The 11497-nt window shown below is 41.3% G+C and overlaps 1 protein-coding gene across 1 annotated transcript; it reads right to left on the bottom strand.

Moving 5' to 3' along the window:
- Positions 1–1279: 1279 nt before the first annotated feature.
- Positions 1280–4734, bottom strand: LOC149447794 (olfactory receptor 5AP2-like). Its single transcript, XM_089652024.1, has one exon. It carries the CDS (start codon positions 2405–2407, stop codon positions 1436–1438), a length of 972 nt encoding a protein of 323 aa, XP_089508150.1. The 5' UTR covers positions 2408–4734; the 3' UTR covers positions 1280–1435.
- Positions 4735–11497: the final 6763 nt, after the last annotated feature.

Here is an 11497-nt window from a genome sequence, read left to right as displayed (position 1 = left end):
AACATTCTTAAAAAGAAGGAATGCACCTTTGAGCTCAGCAACACCAAAAGACCCGGACGACCATGGAAAACAACTGTGGTGGATGACCGAAGAATTCTTTCCCTGGTGAAGAAAACACCCTTCACAACAGTTGGCCAGATCAAGAACACTCTCCAGGAGGTAGGTGTATGTGTGTCAAAGTCAACAATCAAGAGAAGACTTCAGCAGAGTGAATACAGAGGGTTCACCACAAGATGTAAACCATTGGTGAGCCTCAAAAACAGGAAGGCCAGATTAAAGTTTGCCAAACGACATCTAGAAAAGCTTTTACAGTTCTGGAACAACATCCTATGGGCAGATGAGACCAAGATCAACTTGTACCAGAGTGATGGGAACAGAAGAGTATGGAGAAGGAAAGGAACTGCTCATGATCCTAAGCATACCACCTCATCAGTGAAGCATGGTGGTGGTAGTGTCATGGCGTGGGCATGTATGGCTGCCAATGGAACTGGTTCTCTTGTATTTATTGATGATGTGACTGCTGACAAAAGCAGCAGGATGAATTCTGAAGTGTTTCGGGCAATATTATCTGCTCATATTCAGCCAAATGCTTCAGAACTCATTGGACGCCGCTGCACAGTGCAGATGGACAATGACCCAAAGCATACTGCAAAAGCAACCAAAGAGTTTTTTAAGGGAAAGAAGTGGAATGTTATATAATGGCCAAGTCAATCACCTGACCTGAATCTGATTGAGCATGCATTTCACTTGCTGAAGACAAAACTGAAGGGAAAATGCCCCAAGAACAAGCAGGAACTGAAGACAGTTGCAGTAGAGGCCTGGCAGAGCATCACCAGGGATGAAACCCAGCGTCTGGTGATGTCTATGCGTTCCAGACTTCCGGCTGTAATTGACTGCAAAGGATTTGCAACCAAATATTAAAAAGTGAAAGTTTGATTTAGGATTATTATTCTGTCCCATTACTTTTGGTCCCTTAACAAGTGGGAGGCACATATGCAAACTGTTGTAATTCCTACACTGTTCACCTAATTTGGATGTAAATACCCTCAAATTAAAGCTGACAGTCTGCAGTTAAAGCACATCTTGTTTGTTTCATTTCAAATCCATTGTGGTGGTGTATAGAGCCAAAAATTTTAGAATTGTGTTGATGTCCCAATATTTATGGACCTGACTGAACATACATACATACATACATACACACACACACACACACACACACACACACACACACATACATACATACATACACACACACACATATACACAAAAGACACCCAAATAAAAAAATACATATTTATTGAATAATTTATAAATTCTAAAAAGCCTTTAAGACACAGGAAATACAAAGTTAATAACATTGTATTATAACACACTGTGCTGTACATACTGTACTTTAAGCTATGACAGTGACATATTTTTATTAGTTGTGATGACATTATTTACAACAATATTTTGCTTTAATTTTCATTAAAGCCTGAGCTACTTCTTTATTCCTCAAACTATAGATAAGTGGGTTTACCATGGGAATAATGATGCTATAAAAAACAGAAGCAACTCTGTCCTGGCTCATGCTGTATATAGAGGCAGGCCTTAAGTACATAAAAAGGATGGTGCTATAAAATATGGTAACTGCCAATAAGTGGGAGGCACAAGTTGAAAATGCCTTTTTCCTTCCTTCCTTGGTGCGGATTCTAAGTATAGTTGATATAATATAGCTGTAAGAGACAATAATGGTAATGAGTGAGCTTGACTCAGCAAAGCCTCCAAATATAAACATCAGGATTTCATTCATGGTGGTCTTGGTGCAGGATAGTTTTAGGAGAGGAGGAACATCACAAAAGAAGTGGTCAATCTTGTTGGTCTTACAAAATGGCAATTGAAAAGTACAAATTGTATGCAGTGTTGCATTGAGGTAGCCCAAAGTGTAAGCTCCAGCTACAAGCTGAATGCATATTCTCTTTGCCATTATAGTGGAATACAGGAGTGGATTACATATTGCTACATAGCGATCATAAGCCATGACACCCAATAAGAAGCATTCAGTGGTGACAGATGCAGCAAAAAAATACATCTGCACAGCACACTCATTATAACCAATGGCTTTTGATTTTGACAGAAAGTTGACCAATGTTTTAGGGGTTATAATTGTGGCATAGCAAAGGTCTAGGAATGATAAATTATTGAGAAAAAAATACATGGGGCTGTGGAGTCGAGAATCGATCCTGACTGCTACAATAAGGCCAACATTACCAAGAAGAGTGACAATGTAGAAAATGAAAAAAAGAATAAAGAGAATAATCTCAAGTTTGGGATTGTCTGTCAGTCCCAGTAGAATAAATTCCTTAAATTCAGTGTTATTCCACTTTGCCATGTAAAGTATTCCTAAAATGAACAAATGTTTTGTCATTCCACTTTAGATTTACTGAATAAAAGACATATGAAAGCAAAATGTGATGCTAATCGCAAGCACACATAATTAGTTCTATAATAAAGAATATGTAAACTCAACATTTTACATTCCTGACATGGGCCTGTTGTACCATGTACTTGCAAGAAAAAGTATCCTGTTCTCTTTGTATTGCTTCCTTTGCATGAAATCTCTGGTGTTCCTGCCAGGCCCCCTGCTTTTCTATTAAAGACTAACCACACTAGGCAGAACACAGCGTGGTTAGTGTTCTAGCTGAGCTGTGAACTCAGCTTGCTCTGTCCCAATGATCGGATTTCTGCTCACGTGCCAGCCCCCATCCCCGCTCATCCTTTCACTAGGAAGATCATTGCACTCTCTTTTTTCCCAGCTCTCTAAGCTCCTTATGCAGCTAAGAACAGAGGGTATGTGATTACTTATATAAAATGGGGAAAATAGGTATTTAGAATGTTTTTAATATCTATACACAAAAGTTTTGCTTTCATTTCTATTTTAAACTGAATGGGTTATCTTAAAGGGTTGACATATACTTTAAGAGAAGTCTTACCAGTGCATATCAAACAGCAAGACAATGAGGTGTTATTACTTTGTGAGTAATGCTGGATCTATTACAAGTTTGTTTTTCTCTCAACAACTATTCAACAGTAAATGTACCTATGTAGGGGAGATGTGCTGGTTTTGAAAGGTTTAGATACATTGTTCCTTAAAAAGGAACAGTTGTTTGACATGAACATACAGTATTCACTGCATGTTGACAAGTTCCACATGACAGCAGTGCAGACAGCATAGCTTCAATTTATCAAAGCTGAATTAGCAGAAATCAAAGCGAAAAAGGTAAAAGTTTTCCCCATTTGATAGATCCTGTGTTATAATGCTGCAGAACTTGGTCCAGCAGAATCATGTGATTTTGCAGGTTTTGTAATGACTGTAGGGAAAAATAGGTCTAACGGACATAAAATGAGATGTACCAGGATCAAAATACCTGTCTATCACAAAAAACAGAATAAAATAGGCAGCAAACCTGTATTAGATAGAAAGCTGAACCCTGCAGGAAAAAAAATTTGCATTTTAATAAAGAAATAAATGTTTGCATGAAATAAAAATACTTTTGGGGATCTTCGGTGTACATTAGCAGCCTACTTAGCCTGAACTTTGTCTGACGTTAACAGACACTTCTAAAATAGAAGCCCCTTTCTGGGTCTCTCTGATTGCAATATTCTGACACTGAATATTTTTCAGTCTAATCTATTATCAAAGTGATAATAAACCCTTCGTTTTTAAGCACTTTCAGCAGCTGATTTTATTATTATACAGGATTTATATAGCGCAACGTTTGCACAGCGCATTACAGGGCAGACAGTACAGTTACAATGCAATTCAATAGAGGAGGAATCAAAAGGCCCTGCTCGTAAGAGCTTACAATCTAAAAGGGAGAGTCAAGTGATACAAAAGGTAATAACTGTGGAGGATGAGCTGGTGGAAAATGGAAATACAGTTGTTAAGAAGAGGCGGGTTAGGCTTCTCTGAGGAGAAGAGTTTTCAGGTGGACAGAGAAGGAGATAGACAGATTGCAGGAGGGAGTTCCATATGATGGGAGAAGTCCTGAAGTCTAGCATGGGAGGAGGTGACTTAGGTTGGTATTTTAGGAGTAGGATAGAGATGTAGCTGGGTGCAGAGTTGTTTGTATTTAGAATTTGTTCAGTGAGTGGCAGCCAATGTAGGGATTGGCAGAGAAGGGTAGCAAACTCTGAATGGTTGGTAAGGTGGATGAGTTTGGCAGCAGCATTTATGATGGACTGAAGGGGGGATAATCAGTCACTTAGTATAAGATGTGTATCCCTACTCTGTGTGCATCACTAAAAACACACTGCTCTGTATCAAAGTAACAATGACACTGTATAGTAAGCACAGGGGCCACATCCTACTGAGGCAGCCAAAAGACAAACTTCTACGTATGGGACACACATCCCCTTTACCTCCTTAACCACTTGCCATCCGGCCATATATAAACGTATATAAAACGGCCGGATGGTGGCAGTCCAGGGGCGGGTTGCCGTTCATAAACGGCGCCCGCCATTTTGGATGGTGTGCGCTCCTTGGGAGCACGCGGCACCACGATCCAGTGCTCGCTGTATCCTCCGGCCACAGAGGAACACCGATTGCTGTACGGGACCTCTGTGTGAGGTCCTGATCATGTGATCACTGATTGGCCAATCAGTGATCACATGAATAGGTGTAAGCAAGATGTCACTTCTGACATCATTGCTTACTACGTGTAAAATCTGTGAATGATCACAGAGATCACATGGTACAAGGCTATTCACAACAGCCGTGTACCATGTGACAAGCTGTGACCAATCACAGCTCACACAGTATTTCTCAATGGCTGCAAGAATGCAGCCAGAGAGAAGGATAAATGATTGCTTTTACAGCCTATATGGGTGTAAAAGCAATCAGTGTAAAAAAAAAAAATCTTCGTCACCCCCCTCAAGTAGTACAGTGTCACTATGGTGACACTGTACTGTTAGGGTGACAGTATGTTAAAAAATAAATATAAAAAAATAAGTTAAAAAAAAAAGTGTAAAAAAAGTATAAATTTTTGGTTATAAACTAATTTGGGTTATTTTTTTTACTAAAAAGATAACTGAATACCTTTTGTCCAAGATTTATGAAAGAGTATTTATTTGCAAAATTTTATAAGAAAAACACTTTTCAAAATTTTTGGACTTTTTCATTTATATAGCAAAAAAAAAAAAAAAATCCCAGTGGTGAATAAATACCACCAAAATAAAGTTTTATCTGTCTCAAAAAAATGCAAAAAAATTCATATGGGTACAGTGTTGCATGACCGCTCAATTGTCATTCAAAATGCGACAACACTGAAAGCTAAAAATTGGCCTGGACAGGAAGGGGGTAAAAGTGTCCGCACATGAAGTGGTTAACGATGTATTAATAATATGTGGAGGTCTGTGTTTGCTCAAGAAATTTCTACTTTCTTAAAATATACATTAAATTATTATTAACAACAAATGCAAAAATTATTACAAATATTAAATATGTAGTTCCAGTGTTAATCGCTTGCCACCCACCATCTGCATATAAAAACTTTCCACAGTATGATGTCCAATGCTGTAATAATATGCTGCATAATAATGTGAGCTGTTAAAGTGACAAATGAATTTTTTTTTTTCACATTTGTGACCATTTTTCACCATATTAAAAAATCTGAGCAGGGGATTTTACCTAAGCAATATACCAAATAAAAAAGACGTATGTCCTTTAACAATAAAAATAAATGGAAAACGTTTTTTAATGCGGTCTGTGTCCCTGTTGAGATTCCCTCTCTCTAATTGCACTGATCACCAAAGTCCAAAATTTTGATTTGCCACAGAACAGAAATGGAGGGAAAAATCTTTCAATAGGAAAATCTGTTCTCATGACAATTGTCTACAAAGAAAGATACCCTGTTACTCTGTGCTGAATATGCATCTCCTTTATCAGAAGCAAAAAGAAAAAAAAAAAAAAAACCCCAACACGGTTTTAACCCTTCCTTACTCTATCTGAAATGAAAAACGTTTGGGCTTTAGATACTGCATATTAAAAAAAAACAAAAATATTGGGGATTCTATTTATTCCAAGAAGTTGCCATTCTTGAAATGTCAGAAATAGATCACAAACCTAAATCAATGAATAATGTGCTTTAACATACTGAATATATAATTTTTGGAGGGAAAGCAAAGGTTTTTCCTCATAATGAATAATAATAAAAGAAAGACAAAAGTAACAAAGCTTTATGACATGACCAATAGAAAGGCATTGTAGTAGTGTAAACATACTCAATGTCTGGGTGGAAAAGAGGTTTAATTTACAAAGCCAACGCACCAGGATACGAATATTTATTTTCACAAAAGTGGCAGTTGAGTTTTAAAAAGATTTGAAAATTTCAGTCACATGGCTAGATAAACTAGAGAGCTTTATTCTTGTTTTAAAGCTTTATGAATTGAGCTTATAGTGCAAATAGAAAATAATCAATCTTATCAGCTGTATTCTGTTTTCCCAGTTTTTTATGGGGAATGCACCTAAAAGGATGTAAAAGTTAAGAAATTACAGTTAATCTGTAAAGTTTGCAACCAAACAATAAAACACAGCTGATGCACATATATATTTTCATCAGCTGTGTTTTATTTGAATACATATATACAGATTTGTACAACGTTCAAAATACTGTTAAATGTTTAAATCAGTAAATAACATTTATGTGCAATGTCCTATCCTGGTTATTTAGCTTAGCAATAGTGACCATGAAGTACATATGTGAAATGCTGAAACTGCACATACCTGATCAGATATTTTCATGTAATGATAAATTGGCATTCAGATCTGGGGCAGATATATTCTAGTTTAAGTCCTTTGTGGTCCTCTTCCCTTGGGTCTCTACATCCCAGCTGGCACATGTTTTGCTCGCTCTATGGGTTTTTTCCATACACAGATGCATTGTTAAAAATACAACAGATTGCAGGTGGCTGAAAGAACAATACATGTTTGCATATGTTGGGCTGTATATTGGTACAAAAAGTTATATTTGAGGAGGAAGGGGAAAATGAAAGAGTGGGGTACCGAACATCAGAGTAAACAATGGGGAAGTCACCTTATGTTTAAAAGGATAATAATGAGGCTGGGTAATGAATGGGTGGTGAGTACGTTACCCAAAATTGCCAAAGCTTTAAAAATATTTCATAAGTGTTGTTAGAAACTTGCATTCATTTCTGATTATTCATTTTATTCATCTTTTAACATCTTCAAAACTTAGGTTTGAGGTCTCCTATTCTTTCCTGATGGTCAGCTTGGTAGTAGTAAAGATGTGTCTGACGTGTATTTTCCCTACTCGGAGAATGCCAACAATGGGTTTGTTAAAGAGTATCCACGGTCTACCCACAAGGGGACAGGACCATTACTGTATCAGAATGGGGGCAGCCCTAAAACAACTGTGGATAGGTGGGAATATACAGTATTTAGCTAAGTGAGCCTGAGAATATTGCCATCTATAGAGAACTTCATAAAAGTTTTCTATGGCCAAAACATTTCTGGATCTTTTGGCAGTTGTTGAAATCTATTGCCATTTTTCTGTACTTTTTTTTTTTTTTTTTAAATAAGAAGCTTTTTCTTAACCGCTTTTAGCTCCACCCTATAGCAGAATTACTACTACAGGGTGGGCTCCCTGCACAAAATCATGTGTATAGACATGGGATTCACGCTCGGACTGCAATCGCAAGTGCATGCGCGCCCGCCGACCCAGTGCCAGATTGATCACTCGGTAGAATCAGCAGATCCGGGCCGAACATCACTGGCCTGATTGATCCCTGCCCTATCACAGACATTCCTGTACCTGTGTTTACATTTACACAGGTACAGGAAATTATGACATCTTCTCTCCCTGGGCACATTCCGTTCCAGAGAGAGAAGAAAGCAGATAGATGTGAGTAAAAGCCACACACACACACAGAACACACACTGCCCTGTCACCAGTCTCATTAGTACAGTGTACAGATTTTTTTTTATACTGATCACTGTATGTATGTGTGTTACTGGTGACTTTAGATAGTGTTAGCGTCCATCCCAGATAGTGCCAGATTGGCCGCAACTACATCAGTCATCACATTTAACCCTTTGATTGCTAGGAACATGCTCACATACACAATAAACCTCCATTGCTAGGATAGTGTCTGAACAGATCAATATCTTTGATCAGATCAGAACTATACCAGCATTCACAGTAGTATAGTGTACCCAAAAACGCAGCATTAGCAGGATCAGCCCCAGCAACTGACAGCACCTGCGTTTAGCCCTTACGCTTACCCCCCCTCCCACCCCCTTTTTCTTCCCCAGCAAGTGCAGTGTCAGTAGATCACAGTCACTTGATACATTGCACACAAATCCGCAGTGTTAGGAGAATCAGGCCATGAGTCACACAAGGTACCTATAAATTTAGTGGCCAAAATGTTCAACAAAAAGGTACTCTAGTGAAGAAGCCTAAAGGATTCTGACCATGTCAGGCGACAGCAAAGGGGAAACCTCACTGACAGAATCTGCCTCAGAATATGAACCTGTAGACAGCAACGGCACCCTGACAAATAGCTCAGACGATGGAGTAGAGGTCCTTGCTAAAGGTCAGGTGTACCCGACCCCGTTCCCAGGTTGCTGAGGTGGTACAATTGCATGATGATTCTCATATGCAGCAGAGTGCCAGTACTAGTGCTGCTCAACCGTTTGGTGAACTGGCGATCACCAGCGGCCTAGAACATCCTGGTCTTTTACATACCAGCACTGCAGTATCATTTGGTGACGTGTCGAGTCCCATAAGTGTAGTACAAGCTGGTGAGGTGGCTGGCACAAGTAGTTTCCCGCAGCCACCAAGAATTCGAATACGAGCCCATAGTGTCCTTCCTGATTGGTAGCCCACAAATTCTGCAGCACCTGTACTTCCCCCATTCACTGCCCAACCCGGAATTCAGGTGGACACACGAAATTTAAACTACCGTATTTGCTGGCGTATAAGACGACTTTTCAACACCTGAAAACCTTCTGAAAAGTCGGGGGTCGTCTTATACGCCGGTATACGGCGAGCCGGTGTGTCAGGGCGGCACTTTTTCCAGGGGCGGTGTCCTCCAACGGACACTAAGTACAGGGGTGGGCAGAGGGGCTGCTGTACCTTACCTGGCTCCGGTCCCACGATGATCCGGTCCAGGAAGCGCGGCTGCTCCTTCTTTCAGTTCGGTCGCGCCTCCTTACCGGTGATTGGGCACCAGCGCACACAGGCGACCAATCACCGGCGAGGAGGCGGAGCTGAACGGCCCCGCGAAAATCAAGCTGCCGAACTGAATGAAGGAGCAGCCGCTCCTCTCCCCCACTGACACTAACGATGGGGCACTATACCTCCTCCACACTGACACCAATGATGGGGCACTATTCCTCCTCCCCACTGACACCAATGATGGGGCACTATACCTCCTCCACACTGACACCAATGATGGGGCACTATTCCTCCTCCCCACTGACACCAATGATGGGGCACTATACCTCCTCCACACTGACACCAATGATGGGGCACTATTCCTCCTCCCCACTGACACCAATGATGGGGCACTATACCTCCTCCACACTGACACCAATGATGGGGCACTATTCCTCCTCCCCACTGACACCAATGATAGGGCACGATTCTCCCCACTGACACCAATGATGGGGCACTATTCCTCCCCCCACTGACACCAATGATGGGGCACTATTCCTCCCCCACTGACACCAATGATGGGGCACTGTTCCTCCCCCACTGACACCAATGATGGGGCACTATTCCTCCCCCACTGACACCAATGATAGGGCACTATTCTCCCCACTGACACCAACGATGGGGCACTATTCCTCCCCCACTGACACCAACGATGGGGCACTATTCCTCCCCCACTGACACCAACGATGGGGCACTATTCCTCCCCCACTGACACCAACAATGGGGCACTATTCCTCCCCCACTGACACCAACGATGGGGCACTATTCCTCCCCCACTGACATCAACGATGGGGCACTATTCCTCCCCCACTGACACCAATGATGGGGCACTTTTCTCCCCACTGATACCAATGATGGGGCACTATTCTCCCCACTGACACCAATGATGGGGCACTATTCCTCCCCCACTGACACCAACCATGGGGCACTATTCCTCCTCCCCACTGACACCAACGATGGGGCACTATTCCTCCTCCCCACTGACACCAACGATGGGGCACTATTCCTCCTCCCCATTGACACCAACGATGGGGCACTATTCCTCCCACTGACTAATGATGGGGCACTATTCCTCCCACTGATACCAATGATGGGGTGCTATTCCTCCCACTGACACCAATGATGGGGCATGATTCCTCCCACGGATACAAATGATGAGGCACTATTCCTCCCACTGACACTAATGATGGGGCACTATTTCATCCACTGACACCAATGATGGGGCACTATTCCTCCCACTGACACTAATGATGGGACACTATTCCTCACACACTGACACTGCTGATGGGGCACCATTAGTGTCAGTGGGAGGAGTAGTGCCTCATCATTGGTATCAGTGGGAGGAATCATGCCCCATCATTGGTGTCAGTGGGAGGAATAGCACCCCATCATTGGAATACCATACTGAAATACCATACCATATTGAAATCAAATCTGATGTTTTTTCATTTTTATTTGGTGTGCGTTGGAAGAGGGGTAGTCTTATATGGCGAGTATAGCTCAAACCCTATATTTTAACAGGAAAAGTAGGGGGTTGTCTTATACGCCCAGTCGTCTTATACGCCGGCAAATACGGTACTCCCCTTGATTTTTGGAGCTGTTTTTCACGGAAGATTTGTATGCATTGATTGTGGATCAAAGCAATCTATATACACACACAACAATTTATCGCCGCCAACCCAGATTCAAATCTTGCCAGACCATATGCATGGAAGCCTATTACGTTTTTCAAATTTAAAGTTTTTTTGGGCCTAACCCTTAACATGGGCATTACTAGAAAAAAATTAAATTGCATTTGTGTTAGTCCACAGTCCCAATTCCTCATATGCCCGGGTTCTCTGCTGCCATGGCCAGGCATAGATATGAGAATATAATGCAATTTATGCATCTCAACGACAATACACTGTCGTCCTTGGGGTGACCCTGAATTTCTCTCCACAAAATCTGGTCCCTTGTAAATCATCTTAACAACAAATTTGCAGATGTGTATACTCCCCAGAAACACATCTGTGTTGATGAGTCCCACATTCGTTTTTCTGGCCACCTTGCATTTAAACAATTTCTCCCAGGCAAGCGTGCCACATATGGGGTCAAAATGTATAAGACCTGTGAGAGGGCAACAGGCTATACATATAATTTTTGGATTTGCGAGGGAAAAGATGCCCAGACTATATAGGGAGCAGTGGCAAGATAGTTTGGGACTTGGTGTCACCGTTTTTCCATATGGGATACCACTTATATGTGGACAATTTTTATTCAAGCGTGCCACTATAGAGACATTT

This window comes from Staurois parvus, unplaced genomic scaffold (assembly GCF_062004578.1).
Source record: "Staurois parvus isolate SC_StPar_1 unplaced genomic scaffold, SC_StPar_1.0 ptg000669l, whole genome shotgun sequence".
Classification (NCBI taxonomy): domain Eukaryota; kingdom Metazoa; phylum Chordata; class Amphibia; order Anura; family Ranidae; genus Staurois; species Staurois parvus.
The sequence above is the reverse complement of the archived record's forward strand: the minus strand, read 5'-3'. Positions and strand labels throughout refer to the sequence as shown.